The 20,049-nt window shown below is 52.7% G+C and overlaps 1 protein-coding gene across 1 annotated transcript in view; it reads left to right on the forward strand.

The window, feature by feature from the left end:
• Positions 1 to 17,729, forward strand: part of FAM222A (family with sequence similarity 222 member A) — a 56,905-nt gene extending 39,176 nt beyond the window's left edge. Inside the window, exon 3 of the mRNA XM_019757504.2 lies at positions 15,192 to 17,729. Within this exon, the coding sequence (XP_019613063.2) occupies positions 15,192 to 16,468 (1,277 nt within the window). The 3' untranslated portion in view covers positions 16,469 to 17,729. The remainder of the gene's footprint in view (positions 1 to 15,191) is intronic.
• Positions 17,730 to 20,049: the final 2,320 nt, after the last annotated feature.

Here is a 20,049-nt window from a genome sequence, read left to right on the forward strand (position 1 = left end):
CCCTGTACAACAGAAGTTGTCACACTTTTTCAGTAAAGAGCCAAGATTTTCGGCCCTGCAGGCCATACAGTCTCTATTTAACCACAGAACTCTGCTGCGCTGTGGCATGAAAACTGTCCTAGATGCATAGACATGAATGGGCATGGCTGTGTTCCAATAAAACTTTATTTACAAAAGCAGGCAACAGGCCAGATTTGCATGCTCCTGCTCCACACCTGTAACAAAGAACTGGAAAATACAGGTTACAAAAAGATACTATTACAATCTTTGGGAAACAGCTTTATGTGGATGGTAACACACATACCATACAATTCACCCATTCAAAGTGTACTAGTGAGGACTTCTTAGTAGAAATTCACAGAGCTGTGCAAGCGTCACCACCATCAAATTCCAGAACATTGCCTCATCACCCCCAAAAGCACCCCGATACCCATTACAGCCCCATCAAACCCTAGGCAACAACTAAACTACTTTGTCTTTCTACATATTTACCTGCTTTGGACATTTCATATAAATGGAATCATATATAGCTTTTTGTGTCTGGCTGTTTTTCAATTAGTATAGTGTTTTCAAGGTTCATCCATGTTGTAGCACTTCATTCCTTGTTATTGCCGAATAATATTCCATTGTGTGGATATGCCACCTTTTATTTATCCATTTATCAGCTGACAGACATTTGGAATGTTTCCACATTTTTAGCAATTAGGAATAATGCTGCTACAATCATGTGTTCGAGTTTCTGTGTGGACATATGTTTACATTTCACTTGTGCACATACCTAGGAGTGGAATGGCTGGGTCACATGGTTAACTCTATGCTTAATTTTTTGAAGAACTGCCAAACTGGCTTCCAAAGCAGCTGTACCATGTTACATTCCCACCAGCAGTGTATGAGGCTTCCAATTTCTCCACATCCTCACCAACACTTACCAGGTCTTTCTGATTCTAGCCATCCTGGTGTGTATGAAACGGTATCTCATTGTGGTTTTGATTTGCATTTCCCTAATGACTTAAGAATATGGGGAATCTTCTCATGTGCTTTACTGGCCTTTGTAGGTCTTCTTTGAAGACATGTCTATTCTGCTCTCTTGCCCATTTTTAAATTGGGTTCTTTTTTTTTAAGTTGTAGAAGTTCTTTATATATACATTCTAGATACAAGTCCCTTACCAGATTCATGATTTGCAAATATTTTCTCCCCTTCTATGGTTGTTTTACTTTCTTCATGGTGTCCTTTGAAGCATAAAAGGTTTTAATTTTGATGAGGTCAGAATTTCTTTCGTTACCTGTGCTTTTGGTGTTATATCTAAGAAGGCTTTGCTTAATCGTAGGATGTGAAAATTTGCTGTGTTTTCTTTTAAGAATTTTCTAGTTTTAGCTCCTACCTTCACGTCTGTGACCTATTTTGAGTTAATTTTTGTGTATGGTGTGAGAAAGAAGGTCCAGCTTCATTCTTTTGCCTACGGCTACCTTTTGTCCCAGCACCATTTATTGAAGAGACCAGTCTTTCCCTACTGAACTGTTTTGGCGCCTTTGGCAAAAATCAATTGACCACAAATGTGAGGGTTTGTTTCTGGATTCTCAATTCTATTCTATTGATCTGTATGTCTACCTTTGTGCCAGGGTTACACTGTCTTTATTACTGTAGCTTTGTGGTAAGTAGTGAAATTCTAAATTGTGAATCCTCCAACTCTGTCCTTTTTCCAGATGGTTTTGGCTCTTTTGAGTCCCACGCATGTTAGGATCAGCTTGTCAATTTCTGCACAGAAGCCATCTGGGATTTTGACAGGGATTGTGTTGGATCTGTACATCAATTTCGGGAGCATTACCATTTGACAGGAAGTCCTCCAGTTCATGAACGTGGGATGTCTTTCCATTTATTTAAATCTTCTTTAATTTCTTTCAACAATGTGTTCTGTTTTTCAGAGTCTAAGTTTTACTCTTCTTTTGTTAAATTTGTTTCTACGTATTTAATTCTTTTTGACGCTCCTGCGTGTAGAATTGTTTTCTTAATATCAGTTTGGATTGTTCATTGTGAGTATATAGAAATACAACTGGTTTTTGTATATTGGTCTTGTATCCGCAAACTTGCTGAACTTGTTTGTTCTCACGATTTTTTTAGTGGATTTCATAGGATTTTCTGTGTGCAAGATTATGGCATATATGAACACAGTTTTACTTCTTGCTTTTTTAATATGAATGCCTTTTATTTCTTTTTCTTGTGTAGGTGCCATGGCTAGAATCTCCAGTACAATGTTGAATAGAAGTGGCAAGTGTGGACATCTTTGTCTTGTTCCTGATTTTAGAGGGAAAACACTCTCTTTTACCATTAAATATGATGTTAGCTGTGCGTTTTTCCTATCTACTCTTTGTCAGGTTGAGGCAGTTCCCTTCTAGCCTAGTTTGTTGAGTGTTTTTATCATGAAGGGACGTTGGATGACATCAAATGCTTTTTCTGTGTCTGATCATGTAGTAGTTAGTTGTCCCTTGTTCTGTCAATATGGTGTGTTACGTTAATTGAGTTTTCGATGTTAAACCAACCTTGCATTCCTGGGATAAGTCTTCTTGGCTATGATGTATAATTCTCTTTGTATGTTGCTGGATTCAGTTTGCTAACAACTTGTTGATTTTTTTACATACATATTCATATGAGATATTAGTCTACAGTTATTTTGTTGTGTCTTTGTCTGGTTTTGCAATCAGGGTAATACTGGCCTCACAGAATTAGTTTGCAAGGGTTCCCTTTTCTTCTCTTTTTTAGAAAAGTTTATGGAAAATTGGCATTCATTCTTCTTTCATGTAGGGTACACTTCACCAGTGAAGCCATCTTGGCCTGGGCTTTTCTTTGTGGGTCGTGTTTTGATTATTAATTCAATCTCTTTACTTGTTCTACGTCTATTTAGATTTTCTATTTCTTCTTAATTCAATTTTGGTAGTTTATGTCTATCTAGGAATTTTCCATTTTCTCTAAATTATGATACTATTATAGTTTATTAAGGAATCTAAAATAAATTCACAAAGGAGATAAATGACCTCTATGGAGAAAAACATAAGTTTATTCAATTCTATTTTTAAAGACCTAAATAAATTTAGACATATACTATGCACATGGACAGAGATTCGATGTGGAAAAAATTCAGTTCAATCCCTACATCCTGACCATCTGTGTGTCACTTGAAAAGCTGACATTGAAGTCGACAAGGAAAGGACAAAGGGCCATGAAATGTCAAGGTGCTTTTGACAATGAAATACAAGGGTGGTGGAAGGACCGGGAGTGCCATGGCTTAAGGCTGAGACCACGGAATCAGCAAAGGGGCAGAGGGGACCAAGGAATGGAGCTGAGTATCTAAAAGTGGTTCCACACACCTGTGAGCTCAATCAAGGACCAAGTGGGCCTTGCCGCTCACTGGGGTAGGATGTACGGTGCTGGGACAACTGGTCACCCATATGGACTAAATGACACTGGAGCCCTAACTCACACAGACACAAAAAGGACTTCTGGGCAGACTACAAATCTAATACAAAAAATCTAATACAGTAGTTCCCCCCTTATCAGCTATCCCCCTATGATGGATACGTTCCAAGACCCCCAGGGGATGCCTGAAATCACAGATACTACCAAACCCTATATCTACTATGTTTTTTCCTACCCAGGCATACCTGTTATAAAGTTTAATGTATAAATTAGGCACAGTAGGAAATTAACAATCATAACTAATAAAGTAGAATAATTATAGCAATATATTATAATAAAAGTTACGTGAATATGTTCTCTCTCTCTGATTACCAATATGGCTATTGAGTGACTGATGGGTGGGTAGCGTATACAAAGGGAGAATTCACGTCCCAGGTGAGACAGAGTGGGACGGTGCAAGAGTTCATTGTGCTACTCAGAATAGCACGTAACATAAAACTTATGAATTGTTTATTTCTGGAATGTTCCATTTAATATTTTCAGACTGTGGTAGACCACAGGTGGTTGAAACCACAGAAGGCAAAACGACGGATAAGGGGGAACTACTGTATCATGGAAAACAGAACCGTATTATTTTTTGAAGAAAATGACAGACTAGCATCCTCAGGATACAAAGTACTGGCAAACTGAGAAGGAAAACAGCACAAATAAAGAAAAGGCAAGTTGAACCATACTAAAATTAAAAACTGCAGCTCAGCAAAATATACCGTACAATAGTCAAGACGAGCCAAAAAGTGAGAGACGGTGTCTGCAGCACTTATAATGGCCCAGTATCCAGATTAGAGAGCCACAGACGTGGCTACCGAATGAGAGTGATGGGGAAGGGCAGGGACCAGGGGCAGGAGGGACCAAGAGTGAGAGCTGGAGACTGAGACTGGCGTGAGGAGGGGAGGGGTAGGTGAGTCAGACCAGCCTGGGTGTGGATGGAGACAGACAGCGGTGTGTATAAAGGAGGGAGAGATGAAGCAACAGTAGTTCCAAAGGGCAAAAACAGCCGCCAGGCTAGACAGGAACACAGACCAACCAGGGACCTGGGGACAGGGAGAGAGTAAGGAGTGGACTCCCAAAGAGAGAGCTCAGACAGGGAGCAGATAAGAGAAACTGAGGCACAGGTGAGGGGCAGGAAAGTCAGGCTGGGGATGGATGAAAGTCCTCCCAGCCCTGCCTACAGGGACTGCAGAGCTCCCGCCCGGGCTTAGGGGGTGTGGAAGGCGTGTGTGGATACACACGTGTGCCTGTGAGCACCTGCCAGGCTTTGTGCAGGATGGTCCTGAATGTCTCAGCACGTGTGTCTGAGCTCACATGTGTGCACACACATGGGTGGAGAATGCGAGACGGTCCTTTGTGTAGTGCCCAGCGATATAACCACCACCCTGCACTGCTTAGTCTGGCCCAGAAACAGCTAGAAGGAAGGCAGCCAGCCTTTTCTACACACCCACTATGTACCAAGCCTTCTGACATCTATCCTCTGACTTAATCTCTGTCCCCTTAGGGGAAACAGAGGCCAGGGAGCTGTTGTCACTTCCCTGAGGTTCCCCAGCTAGTAACTGGGACACTTGGATTCACACCCGAGGCTGACGTCAAAGGCCCGGGGACGGACACCCCGGTCAGTAGGCGGGAGCTGGGGGCAGTCAGGGTGGCTGGCAACCGCTCTGCCTCTCACCACAGCCCTCCCAGCAGAGGCCAGAGAACAGCTGCATCTGCCCTGGCCCAGCCACCTTGCCCTGCCCCTCTCCTGGGCAGCCTCATTAGGGATTCTGCTGGTGCCACCAGCTAATTAGTGTCACGTTAATTGAGCATTCAGGAGGCTGCCACTTCCAAGGGCAGAGTGTCTCAGCCAAGGGGAATGCAGATGTGGGCTGCTCCTCCCTGCGAGCCGAGGCCAGGCCCTGTGCCCAGGGGCCCCTTCTGTCCTGGAACAGCCCTGGACACCCCTTCCCCCACCATCTCCACACAGATAATGCCCACAGTGACTTCCGGAGCCTTAAGGGAGAAGGCAATAGGCAAAACTTGCAACAGCATGAGAAAAATGGCATTCGCTAAACACCTACTGCATGCCTGGCACAACTTTAATTCTCTCACCGTTCCCTTGGGAAAGCTACAGTTAGCTCCATTTACAGCCAAAAAAATCTGAGGTCTGCTGAGGGAACCACCTCTCCAGGGGTATGTCCAGTGGATCCGTAGGACCCTGCATTCAGCTGGACGGTAACTGACAGACTGAGGTACATCCATGGCAGGTGCCTGGGGTGCCACAGAGAACCCTGGAGTGTGGGACCAGGCACTCTGGGCTGGCGTTGCACCCCCGCCCTGTCCACCACCATCCCCACCTCTACCTGCCCCTCGATGAGCAAGCACCCCCTGCCTTACAGGGCAGAGAACTGCGCCGACTTCGGCAAGTATGACGTGTCCACCAGTCACCCCTACAGACGAGAGACTGAGGGTCAGATCACGTTGCTATGCAAGGTCACCCACATCAAGTGGTAACGCTGGGCGTCAAACCACCACAGCCCGACTCCAGCCAGAGCCTGAGCCTCTCACCTCTGTGGTCTCCACAGTAGGGCCCCCATGCCGCTCCCCTGCTCAGTTTCCGAAAGGCAGGGCACTGCTGAGTCCTGCCCCACTTTCATGTCTCCCTGTAGCGACATTAAATCTCACACAAAGGGCTGCTTTTAATTGGCTTAATATACTCGTTAATAACCATGTCTACTTAACGCACCTGTAAAAGGCCCATAACATTAAGTTAATGGCAGAGATGACGAGCCCGCACTCACAGCAGCCTTTTAAAATTTCCTGACAAGGCTTTGATGGGGGCCATGCGGGCGGGGGCGGAGAGTGGGGCAGTTCACACAGGAGCTTTCTGCACACAGGAGCCCAGGTTCTGTCTGGCGGCTGCCTCGGAGGCACCGAAACGGGATTTGCTGGACTCTGCACCCATTCTTTTAGGCATGCTGAGCAAGAGCAGGGCCTGCCCTCAAAGGCTTCCAAATCTAGCCTAGGAGACAAATCAACAGACAGCTACAGTCTGGGGGTGCGGGGAAGGGCATGTCAGGGAAAGCTGCCTGGATTGGGGGGTATGTTGGCTGAGATCTGCAGGGTCAGAGCCAGCAGACAAGGAAGGTGTAGGCAACTCCTCTTCATTCTTCTGGCACATAATTCAAGCAGCTACTGTGTGCCAGGCACGGTGTGGACATTCCCCCCAACCCCGGATTCATCACTCTGGGACCCAGAGATGGGGCACTTCCCATCCAGGCATGAGACGAGGGAGACAGAGGGACACAGCCCCCATGAGTAGGGTGTCCAGGGAGTCAGTCAAGGAGGAATCATGCGAGCTGGACACTGAAGGACCCGTGGGGTTTGGGTTAGCAAAGGAAGGTGCATCAGCTTGAGACAACTGGCCCAAGTCCCAGCATCCATGGTACCTAGTAACTGAGAGCAGGGGCCCAGGAGACGGATGACCAGGGCTCAGATCCTGGCTCACAAGTCCTTTCTGTGCCATCAGAGGTCTCAAACTGGTGGCCTGTGGGCCACATTCACCCTGCCCACCAGGTGTATGGTCTGCCCTGCTTCGTGTTTGAACATCGTTTCAAAAGTGAATGTCCCTGGGCAGGGCACGCCCTCCCTGAACACTTCAGCTGCCCTTCCTGGGCTTTCTAGCTGTTCCCAGCCCATCTGTCCTCCAGTGGTCGGCAAAAACACGTGGGCATGTGTGTTTGCAACCCCTGCTTGACACCCTGTTCCTTGGACATCTGACTTCCTCTCCTGAAACCTAGGGCCGACCTCCCAAGGCCGCCATGGGGACTGACTTGAGCGTTTGGCACAATAGCTGGTCCAGAGGCAAACCCTCAACAGAGGGTGGCTGTCGGCATGTGGGAGGACATCGTCCAGGGGCCAGAGGGAGGTCTGAGCCAGGTGGCCAGGGCCGTGACTGTACCCTGTGTAGCTCAGACGACACACAGACGGCCTCATTAGAGGGTTTTACAGAGAGAAGCAGCTGGGAGCGTGGAAGCGGCAGAAGAGGCTTTAGTGAAGTGATCGCCAACAACCGCAGCCCCCACGGAGGGTAGGCACCCTTGACAGTCCTCACAAAAACTCTCCAAGGTCAGCAGCAGCAATAGCATCGTCCCGCTTTTACACAAGAGAGAAGCCAAAGCTCAGAGAGGGGCAGTGGCCTGCTCAAGGCCACACAGTATGTGGCAGAGCCAGGATTTGAACCCAGGTGTCTGTGACTCAGCTGGCATTCGCACCCCCCTGCCTTCTCAAAAGGCTGCCAACCCCCCTGTGTGCTCTGCTCAGGAGCAGACCTGGCCTGATGATAGCGGACGGGGAGCAAAGGAGGGCCTTGGGCGGCTCAAGGCCACGGGAAACAGAGGCCGCTTTGACTCGGCTGCATGACGCAGATGTCAAGGATAGGACGCCTGGTGGGAACGGGAGCCCTAGCCTACCCCCTACCCTAAAGCAACAAGCGGTTGTGGCTACCACTGGCGATTACAGAAAAGCACAGAGAAGAAATAAAATGCCCCGGCCTAGGCCGGGACCCAGTTGGCATCTGGGGCTTTTCTCTTCAAATCTTGGTTTGAGACCCTTCGAGAGGGAAGGAGGGAGACCGAGGCTCGTGTGGCAAAGCCAACCCCCTTGTAACCTCTTTCCACATACCGGTACCGTACACATTTGTCTGTTGTCAGAGCCTTCTAGAAGCTATGTTTTAATGCCCAGCAAGGCATATTTCTGCTAGAGGACCTCCTGCATGCTCCGTCTCCTGGGGACCGTCCGGCTACTTCCAGGACCTCTTCCTGAGGCCCCTTTTCCAGCCCTATTTTCCAACCAGCGGCCTGAGGGCTCCTGTTAAAGCCCGGGTCAGGTCCTAGCTCTTCTCTGTTCCCATCATCCAATGTGGAACAAACGCCCAGGGCCTCACAGGGCACTTGAGGTTGGTTTTGTTTTGTTTTTTGTTTTTTAACTGAAAAAATAAAACAATAATAATAATTCACCCATTTCTTCCACCCACCCTGCCTCCCTCTGACAACCGCCAATCTGTTCCCTGTGTCTATAAGCTTGGTTTTTTTAAATATGTATTTTTCAGATTTCACATAGAAGTGAGATCATACAGTATTTGTCTTTCTCTGACTTATTTCATTTAGCATAATGCCCTGGAAGTCCATCCACGTTGCCACAAATGACAAGATTTCATTCTTATGCCTGAATAATATGCCATTGTGAATATACCACATGTTCTTTACCCGTTCGTCCATCGATGGGCACTTAGGCGGTTTCTGTGTCTTGGCTGTTGTAAGTAATGCTGCAGTGAACATGGAGATGCCAATATCTTTTCATGACAGTGATTTCATTTCCTTCGGATAAATACCCAGAAGGTGAATTGCTGGGTCATAAGGCAACTCTATTTTTAATTTTCTGAGGGACCTCCATACTGATTTCCATCGTGGCTGCACCCATTTGCAATCTCACCCAGTGCACGAGGGTTCCCTTTTCTCCACATCCTCGCCAGCACTTGTTATTTCTAGTGTTTGTGATAATAGCCACTCCAACAGGTGTTAGCACCCTGCACGCCCCCGCCTCTCCCATTCATCTTCTGCGGGCCTCCCCTGCTGACTCTGCTTTCCCAGACGCGCCTGGCCCACTCCCCTGAGCCTTCGCGTTCACTGGCCCCATTCCAAGACGGCCTGTTCATCAGACACCCACGTGGCTCACTCCCTCACCTCCTGATCTTTCTTCCAAAGCCACTTTAGCAGAGAAGGTTTCTTCGCTGATCACCCTGTCCAAAGTAGGCACCCCTCCATCTCGTCACTCTCGGTCCTTAATACCCTGCTGTGTGACAAATACTACTAGGGCTGTGTGACAGATTACCCCAAAACTCAATGGCGTCCAACAGCCGTTTAGTATGTTCTGGAATACAGACGGGGCCCAATGAGGATGGAGGCCCTGCTCCATGATGTCGCTGGGAGGGAAGGGCATCTGCTGGAAGCCCCAGCCTGGGGGCTGCGCTCTCCTGAGGCTTGCTCCCTCACACATCGGGTGGCGGGTGCTGGCCAAATCACCCACACCACGCCTTCTATTCAGTAGAATCGAGCCGCCCAGCTAGTCCAAGTGAAGGGAAATCAGGCGCCCCCCTTTGTAGGGGGTGTGTCACAGATTCTAGGGACATATTTTAAAACCAGTGCACCGAGCCACTTTATTCTCGTTCATGGGCGAGCCGCTGCCTCACGCGTTATACAGCGTTGTCTTCCCCGACTAGGCGGTCAGCCCCACAAGGACAGGCCTTTGCTTTGCTGTGACAGCTGCTGCGTCCCTAAGGCCCAAGGCACTGCTTGCTGCCACACAGTTGGGCTCAGGAAACATCTAACCCAGGGGTGTCCAAACTTTTTTCAACAGTTTTCACCAAGGGCCATATGCGGTAAAATACACAAACAGCCGGGCCACTCACTCGAGGTGAAGTACGTATTGCCTCACCTGGTTTATTTAAGTAAACGAAATATATTTTTGGAATTTGCTGCGGGACAATTAACAATGGATCATGGGCCGCAGTTTGGGCACCCCTGGTCTAGGGGCTGTGGGGCTGCAGGGAGGCTTCTGGAAGGCAGTGGTCCATGGAGCTGTGTCTGGCTTAGCCCCTCCCAGGTGTTGTGACTGGCAGTGAACAGGGTCTGGATACGTCTAGCTGGCCACAGCCTCGTCATCCATTCAATACCACATTCTTGAGCACCTAGTATGTGTGAGTGGGGACACAGCAGTGAACAAGCCAGTTCAGGGACTCCTGAGAGGGACAAACCCCCAGCAATCATGCGGTGATGAAGCCCAGGCCCCTCACCCAACAGGGGACTCAGGGAAGGCGACTCAGGGAAGGCGGAGAGGAAAATAGCATGGAGGCTGGGCCCTGCGGTTCCCCAATGGGCCCACAGGGCCATGGGCCCCTCCCACATTAACCCTGTGAATGCTGCCCCATCCTCACCCCCACTTAGAAGCTTGCCCCAGACCGCAGGCTCAGCTTGTTCCTTCATGTGAGGCCTTTTACTGTGTCATTATATTTGCCAAAGCAAAGCTACGGAATGGCACCAAACACTGGTGGCTGGGCCCACCTCCAGGGAGGCTCTAGAGCCTTCAGCCAAGCTGGGGTAAGGGGTCCAGGCTGGTCTGAGTGGCCGGGACCCCAAGCCACGACCACGGCTATTCTGGTGGAAAAGGCTGGGTTTGAGGCACCCTGGGTGGCTCAGGAGAAAGCTCTGCAGGAACAAGGCATAAAGCAGGGGCCACAGTGGCACAGCAGCCAGGCCAGGTTTGAGACGGGACTCTGGTGACCAGCCTGTCCACCTGAAGGTTCTTACGTCCAAAAGACCAAAGAGCGCTGAGCAGGCCCAACCGAGCATGTGTCCGGGTGAGACCGGCTCAGGCCACGAGCTGGCGGTCTCTAGAAGCAAGGCAGCAGCCTAGAATAGGAGTAAGAGCTGCCTGCCCGTGTGGCCCCCGGGGGGGGGGTCACCTCCGGCCTCTCTGAGCCTCCAGGCTGTCTTTACGGTCCCTCCTCAGGATTGTTCCCCTCATTCTCTGGAAGAAGAGGGAGAACCTCATGAGTCTCCTGGCTTCCACCGGGTGCAGAGGGAGGGATGGGAGAGCGAGCTGAAGATGACCTGGAAAGCAGGCCAGGCCCCACTTGAGCTGTGCCCCTTACGGGGTGTGGGCTCAGAAAGCGCTGAACTTCCATTTCCTCACCTGTAACATGGGGGCCTGTATTAGTTATCTATGGCTGCATAACAAGTTGCACCAAAACTTAGTGGCGTGAAACATCAAGAATCATGCAGCATCTCTCGTGGTTTCTGTGGCTCAGGAATTCAGGTGTGGCCCAGCTGGGCAGTTCTGCTCTGTGTCTCTCGTGAGGCTGCCGTCATCGGAAGGTTTGACTGTGGCTGGAGGACCCACTTCCAAGAAGGCTCACGTGCTGTTGCAGGAGGCCTCAGCTGGTCCCCATGTGGGTCTCCCCACAGGCTGCTCCAGTGTCCTCACGTGGCAGCCGCTTCCCCCAGAGCAAGTCGTCCAAGAGAGAATGAGCAAGGAGGAAGCCGCAGTGCCTTTTATGACCTAGCTGTGGAAATTACACTCCTTCACTTCCACGGTATCTCATAGGTCATTACAGGTCAGCCCCGTTTGTAGTAGGAGGGGACCGTACAAGGACGTGAATACCGTGAGGTGAGAATCACTGGGGCGGGGGGCATGGCAGGTCTTGGAGGCCACCTGCCAAATGCCACAACTTATCTGCTTCCTCTGCTGCGGAATGGGGACCACCTCTCAGCGCTGTCAGGTGCTCCAAAGAAAGGGAGCCAAGAAAAGCTATAGGCCCAGAGCCCAGCACATCCTTAGTGCTCGGCCAAGGGCAGGCTGTGTGTTACAATGGCACCACCATCGGCTCCAACAAAAGCCAGAGACACCAACCCACTCTTGCCCTGTTGACCAATCAGGGGCCACACAGGCCCCTTCTTTCAATGAATGGAAACTAGAAACAGGCATTGCTTTCCCACCCCCCTCTTCTTAAAGTTTTAAACACCTAATTTATTCCATCCATTAGATAGATTTTGTAGATTTAATCATTTTCACAGTTGGTGGCTCATTGGATACTCAAGATAAACTCCAAATGAAAGGATAATGGTGAGGACAAATGAGTTTTCACACCACAATGGCAGAAACTTGCTTGGGAAGAGAGTTTAAGAGGAACAGAAATACATGCAGATAATTTTTTTTTTTTCCCCAGCAGCCGCTTTTGCTGACTATAGTAGGTTACCACAGTTAATTTCACCAGTTTTGTTCATCTGTAAAATTGCATAAAAGTGACATTTTTGTGCTCATTATAGCAACTGCTGATTTATGGCTGGTAAATGAAGAGCTGGTCCCTTTTTTGCGGGACTCTCCGAGCGGTGCTAAGTGCCCATGAAATTGCTTGTATAATGTAGTTTAAATCCAATCTCGGAGAAAGATTCCCCCGTTGGCCAAAATGACATTTCCATTCTCCACACTGAGTTTATTTTGGGCCACTTAGGTGGGGGCTGCCCCAGGCAGGGTCAGGATGGGGGCCCGTGGCCAGTTCTACCTGCCTGGCCCAGGTTAGGCCAGAGGGACGGAAGGGCACTGCCCCAGCATACTCGGGGTGCTTGGTACTGCCTACCTCTCCCCTCCATGCTGCCCTGCCTAGGTCAGACCACATCCCTGCACCCCAAGGCAGATCGAATGACCTTTCTAACACGCATGTCTGCCCCTGTCCCTGCCCTCCTCCGATTGAAACCTCCCCTGGCTGCTAATGCCCTGGTGGCCGGCTGACACTTGGGGCCGACAGTTCCTTGTGGTGGGGGCTGTGCTGTGCGCTGTAGGGTGTTTAGCAGCACCCCTGACCAATACCCACTAGATGCCAGTTGCACCCCCTCCTCACGTTGTGACAACCAAACAGGTCTCCAGACATTGCCAGTGTGCCCTGGGGGACAGGAGTGCCCCTTAAGAACCACTGCCCTGCAAGGAAGGGCGTCCCACCTGTGTGCTCTGGCCCCACGCACCTCTTGCCGAGCCACCCCTTAGTCTTTGCACGCTGCTCTGAGCTTCTGCTTGCTCTCTATTTACAGTTCCCACCCAGACATGCTTCCCCACCTCTGGACCTCTGCCCACGCTGTTTCTTCTGCCTGAAATACGTTTCTCTCCTCCCTCCTCACCCCTTTCACCATCACCTTAACTGGGGTGCTCTTTCTTCCCAAAAGCCATCCCTGAAGCCCTGGCTCGGTGTGGCTCCCCCACGTCCCCATCCTGTCTGCCCTCCCCATCACAGCACAAATTTTGCCCGGACTGGCTGTGAGCCCATGAGGGAGTTGCGGGTGAGGCCCTGGAAGGATGGAACATAGTGTCTACACTGCCCCAGCCATAATGCCAGGCCCACCTGTGCACACGCCCCTGCCCCTTCCTCTCCCAGGAACATCCTTGCTCCGGGCAGACAGGGAGGGTACTTACGAACTCACACTAGGAGAGCACCAGCTTCTGCTAACGTGCTCCCCTGCACGTGACTGGTTAAAACCTCAGAGCCACGGTGGGAGGTAGCGTTCACAGCAGTATCACCCCTATTTTATAGATGGTGAAACTGAGGCTCAGCGTCGTGAAGCCCCCTCCCAAATTCCCGGGGAATCACCGGTGGGCCCTGGGAGGAAGGCAGTATGCCTGGGAGAACTTGTACAGTCCTCCTTGCTTAAGGGCCCAGAGAGGTCACCATCACCCCACAGCTACTGTGCACCTCGCCTCCTGCTGGGCCACTTGGCGCAATCTTTCCTCGAGGCCACCCCACAGACCTGGCAGGATCATTACCCCTGTTCCACAGGTGGGAAACAGGCTCAACCAGGCCCCATAGCCCCACAACCAGGCCAGCCAGCTCCAAAGCCCAGGCAGGGGGACTGTCTGTCTCGTGCAGTCCCCACACCCGTGGAGGGTCCTGGGTGGCACTGAGGGTTGTCTCAGGACTGGAGGGGGCTTAGAAAGAAGGGGGTCTGCCCACCAGTGACCTGCTTCCCCCATGGCCAGTTGTGCCCACTGATCATGGGGATAGTCAACCTGTCACACAAAGTACATATTTCAGCGCCATGCCAACAGCTCACAAAAAAGGCAGTGGCCACCACACTGGCCTTGCAGGTGACAGGCAGACTCAGGGAGGGACTGGGGGATGGAGGGTGAAACCCCTCCTCCTCACCTGCCTACTGACTGAACAAGACAAGGTGAGCCCAGGTGAAAGCCAACAGCAGCAGCTCCCACTGGCACCACCTCTCCCCGTGCCGGCCATGCTGAGCTCTGCTCACGGAGCAACTCACAGAAGCATCCCATTTTACAGATGAGGAAAGGCAGGCACCGAGAAGATAGGGAGGAGTGAACACTCATCAGACGACACCAGGGCAGACACAAAGACAGACAATACCAAGCGCCATCGAGGGTGTGGAGCCCCTGTGCTTTGCTGGTGGGCGTGTAGCCTGGCACGGTCTCTTTGGCAAACTGTTAGGGCATTTTCTGCTAAAGCAGAGCATTCGCCTCCCCTGTGTCCCAGCAATTCTGCTCCTGGGCGTGTTCCCAAAAGACCTCACTGAATACATGCACCGGGGGCGGGGACACCATTTGTATCAGCGTCAAACTGGACACGACCCAAATGCCGTCAACAGGAGGTAGGATGAATAAATCGTGACATAGTCAGACACGAACAGCACACAGCAATGCGAAAAACAAACCATGGCCACCCGGATGGATCTCTCAAACAACAGCCTGAAGTGATAGAGGCCAACGCAAAGGCACATGCATTGCATGAGTCCATCTTTCCATGGACAAACACTAGACACAACTAGTCCATGTGGTTAGAAGTCAGAGAGAGCCGCTAACCTGGGCATGGCTAGTGACTGGGAGGGGGGTGCCGGGGGCCCTTAGGAGACCAGCAGCATTCTGTCCCCTGACCTAGGTGTTGTTACACGAGCGGGTCCCATTGGTGAAAGTTCAGCAAGCTTCTGTGTGCGGCTCCGCTTATATATTTTGCACCAAAGCTTTAAAATGTAGGAGTGAATGAATGAAAGGAGAAATGCGCAAGGGGCCGGTGGCCCTGCAGCCCCAGGAGTCCTGGGGGGGAGTACTGGAGGGTGTGGCTGCAGGCCTCCCCATGTCACCAGGTTGGTGCTCACCTGCGCTTTGCTCTCCTCACCTGTCCCCACAGGCGAGACGGTGGCCAGCTCCATGCATTCCTCCCGCTACCCAAGCCCCGCCGAGCTGGACGCCTACGCTGAGAAGGTGGCCAACAGCCCGCTGTCCATTAAGATCTTCCCCACCACCATCCGTGTGCCACAGCACAAGCACCTCAGCCGCACCGTCAATGGCTACGACACCAGCGGCCAGCGCTACAGCCCCTACCCGCAGCACGCCGCCGGCTACCAGGGCCTGCTGGCCATTGTCAAGGCTGCCGTCTCCTCCTCCAGCGTGGCCGCGCCCGCGGGGCCTGCCAAAAGCGTGCTTAAGAGTGCCGAGGGCAAGCGGACCAAGCTGTCACCGGCTGCCGTGCAGGTGGGCATCGCCCCCTACCCAGCACCCAGCACTCTGGGGCCCTTGGCCTACCCCAAACCCCCCGAGGCTCCCGCCCCGCCCCCTGGGCTGCCTACGGCTGCTGCCACTGCCACCTCCGTCATCCCTCTGCCAGGCCGCGGCATGGCCCTGCCGCCTTCCAACCTGCCCTCCATTCACAGCCTGCTCTACCAGCTCAACCAGCAGTGCCAGGCCCCAGGCGCCGTGCCCGCTGCCTGCCAGGGCGTGGCCGTGCCCCACCCCAGCCCGGCCAAGCACGGGCCTGTGCCCAGCTTCCCCAGCATGGCCTACTCGGCGGCTGCCGGCCTGCCCGACTGCCGGAAAGGCGCCGAGCTGGGCCAGGGAAGCACCGCTGCCTTGACGTTAGCGGGGGCCACCAAGCCTGCAGGGTATGTGGACAGCGGCCTGGATTACCTGCTGTGGCCACAGAAGCCACCCCCGCCACCACCCCAGCCACTGCGGGCCTACAGCGGCGGCACGGTGGCCAACAAATCCCCCGAGGCTTGCGGGGGGCGAGCGTATGAGAGGGCCAGTGGGTCGCCCCTCAACTGCAGCGTGGGGCTGCCCACCAGCTTCACCGTGGGCCAGTACTTTGCCGCCCCCTGGAACAGCGTGCTGGTGACCCCCACCAGCGACTGCTACAACCCAGCAGCGGTGGCCGTCACGGAGCTGGGTCCTGGGGTGGCCCGAGACCTGGCGGGGCCCCCCGCGGAGGCGTTGTCAGGCCTGCCCAGCAAGAGCGTGTGCAACACAGCCGTGCTGAGCAGCAGCCTGCAGTCCCTGGAGTATCTCATCAACGACATCCGGCCGCCCTGCATCAAAGAGCAGATGCTGGGCAAGGGCTACGAGACGGTGGCAGTGCCCCGGCTGCTCGACCACCAGCACGCCCACATCCGCCTGCCAGTCTACAGATAAGGCCCGCCTGGCGGACGCACGGACAGATGGACAGGGCACCGATGGGGGGAGGCAGGCCACAGAACAGGGTGGGGGCGCGTGGGGGTGTCCAGCCCCGCCCTGTGCCCACTGATGCCCACAGGGAAACCAGGCTGGCTGCTGCCGTGCCTGTGGCGGTTTGGCCGGGTGACCATATTCACCAAGGCCCCTCCCCCTATCAGCTACCCCAGGACACGGGGAGGGCTCTGGGGCAGCTGCTGACGTCCATGCCTTCCTCCATCCACACTGGCAGAGCAGCAGGGGGAGAGAAACCACTTAAAAATAGGAGTGGTTCTTCCTGGCTCTCCCAGGAGAGGAGCTCAGGCCAGGGTGGGATGAAGGAAGAAAGGTGATGGTCTCGAGTCAGAGTGAGGTCAAAGTAGCTCCCAAGGGTCAGATAGCTTCTGCCCCCACGAGCTCCCCAGTAGCCTGGAAAAGGAGCAGAGGGGGCCTGTAAGAAGTCACTGGGCCCTCAGTGTCCTCCACTGGCCAATCCAGGTGAAGACCACTCGAATAGAGGCTCCAGGGACTATTACTGGCTCCCCTGCACCTCCTCCTCTAGACTCTCCTTCCCCTCCCCCCATTCCTTCCCAACACAGAAAAATCGCACCCCCACCCCAAATCTCCAAACCCCGGACTACCACCTTTCCCGTTCTCTCCAGTATATCGTACAGGGCTGCTGGGCACAGTTGTATAGGCTGTGCACTGCACAAGGGCACCTCATCCAAGGAGACACCACTTGCATCCTAGACTTGTATATTTATTACAGCAATTTTCCGAATCTTAAAGAAGGGGTGCCATTTCCCTATTCGCACAAAGGTACCATAGGGGCTAATAATGGGCCTGCCATCTAAGACCCCATCAGAGGGGCCATAGCATGCCCTCTTCAGGGTTTCTCCTAGGAGCCAGTGAGGGGGCAACCTTCTGGTTTTAACTGGGAGACCCAGTGCAACTCTTTTCCAGCCAGCTCCCTCCAAGGCCTGCCCATCAAGCAGGGGAAGACAGGCAGGGGTCCCCCCCACTGAGTCCCCAAGGCCCAAATTCCCCAAGTCCTGGCCCCTCTGGCGCTCCAGAAGCGGTACTGTATCTCTCTCCAAGGCCTGTTCAAGCACTAAGTGCATTTACAAATCTCTGAGAATGTTTTTTTTTTATACTAAAATTGACCATTATATTCTACTGTGAGAAGTGCGGTCTGCACTATATTGTTTTAAAAACGAAGAGAAAGAAAAAAGCAAAACACAGATGGTGTCTCAGCTGTGGGATTGTTTTGTAGCTCTTGTTTTGTGTTTCTTTCTTCCTCCCCTTAGGAGTAAAACGGGCTGTCTCCTCCCCTGCTGACCAGGCTTGGAGCCCCAAGGAAGCAGCCCCGAGCCTCCTGGCACCCGCCGTGCTGGGTCACTTTGCATTCGGTGTTCCATTTACTCTTCCAGCTCTTTCGAGGTGGACACTGTCATTTGCCCTGTTCACATGTCAGGCCAGCGATCCATACGTAGAGCAGCTGAGATGGAACCGATCCCAGGCCCTTGGCTCCTTTCCTGAATAGTGCACATGTGGTCTGGGGGTGGCGTCCCCCTGCATTACTGAATTCCTTCCCAGCTCTTCCTCTGTGCCTGGCATGCTCCAGGCTTCCATGGGGGCAGTGTGGCTGGGGACAGGCCAAAGTGGCTGGTTAGTGGTCTTCTCCCTGGCCAGCCCCAGCGCACCTCATTCCCTGGAGCCTGGGGGTGTGCAAGTAACCAACCCCACCCCAGGGAGCTCAGTGTTTATCAAGCACTTCCTGTGTGCTGGGCATTTCCATATACCATGTGTCTTGTTGGGGCCTCAACACTCCTTACAATGGTGTGGGTATTCAAGAGGAAGAAACTGAGGCTCAGAGATGTGAAGTGACCTGCCCGAGGTCACACAGCAGGTCTGAAAGTTGGGGGTTTGAACCTCACAGCATAGGTTCTTCCTCACGTCCTGTCCCTACCTTCTCCACTGACATCTGGGTAGAGGGAACTGGGGAGTCCCAGTCTGATACGGGCCTCCCTTCCCATGCACAGCTCTCTGCATGGATGCCTGGCATGGTGATGTCCTGGCAGAGGTGGGGACAGAGGGGACTCCCTGGATGTGACCCTGCAGTGGGGGCATCCACCTCCCTAAGCCCAGGCCCCTGAGCCTGGCAGAACATGGAGCAGGAAACGGAGGCTCCAAGAGGAAGGGGCCATGTCCAGGGCGGGACTTGGGCCTTTCTGAGCTGGGTCAATGAACCAAGAATCTCATGCCCTGGGGAGCAGGGTCCTGCAGGGTGACGAGCTGGGTAAGTCAGTGCTGTGTGGAACACCACTGGGAGTAAACATAAACAGAGTGTAGACAGCAGGTGACAAAGTGCTTTTCTGACCTCACTTAATTGAGTTTCACAACACCCCTCCCAGGCATAGAATAAAACCATCCCCATTTTACAGATGAGGGCACAGAGAATGTGAAAAACAGCCATGGGGATGGGAAGAGGGAGCCAGGGTCTGGCATCAACCCCACGTCCTGCATCAGGCTGCCTCCAGACAAACCATTCTCTCCCCAGCCTCCACCCTCAGACATAGGAGAAACACCCCTGGGGGCGTCACAGCACCTGGGGTGGCCCCTGGAGGCAGGCAAGCTCAGCAGACCCAGCCTCTGGAGCTAGATGTGCGTTCAAATCCTGCTACTGCTACTCTGAGTGGCCCTGAAATTCCATTCCCAACCAGACCAGAGATGGATTTCAAGGAGACAAAAGCAGGGTGGGTACTTGGGAGGGGGCAGGGCAGCAGGGTCCACAGCCATCACGGCTGGGCGTTGGCCTGATCCTAGGGACCACCTCAGCACCAACATGATGTCAGGGTAGCCCAGGTCCCCACATCCTGCACCCACTGCCATGCCCACCCACACTGGGGCATCCAGAGAGGGGATGGAGGTGAGACTAGAACCACCCTCCAGGCCAGGTCCCTCATATTTGCAGGTGGGAGCTGAGGACCCACCTCCTGTCCTGGGAAACCGTCCTCTGCCAGGCAGGTCAGTGTACAGTGTAGGCTGGAGCACGTGGGTGGCACAGTCTGAGCCCGGCCCCAGGCCCAGCTGGGGTTCCAGCCCTGGCCTGGCACAGGCTCCCTGGGTGCCTGGGCAGGGTTCCTTCTCCCTGGCAGCTAAGCCAGCTGATCTCAAAGGGCCCTCCAACATCGCGGCACCCTTGTCCTTTATACAATCACCTTTGATGACAACACTGGAGGGGCAGCACAGGTGACAATGAGAATGTCACTATCGCTGCTACAATTACCAACCACCCACAATCACTGCAGGCAGATTAGTCACCAGCTGCAGCGCTAAACGGTACAGTAAGCCCTCATTTAATGTCCATAAGGTCTGCGACTTGAAGCAAAACAATGTATGACAAAACCGAGGTCTCCATAGGCCACTTGACATAAACAAGAGTTAAGTTCCTGTGGCATCTCATCAGCGTGATAATGAAACATCATTGATCGAAATAAAGCTATTTGTGGACCTACTGTATATAGTCCTCACACCTGTGCAGGCACACGCGCGACAGGTGA

This window comes from Rhinolophus sinicus, linkage group LG16 (assembly GCF_036562045.2).
Source record: "Rhinolophus sinicus isolate RSC01 linkage group LG16, ASM3656204v1, whole genome shotgun sequence".
Taxonomy (NCBI): Eukaryota; Metazoa; Chordata; class Mammalia; order Chiroptera; family Rhinolophidae; genus Rhinolophus; species Rhinolophus sinicus.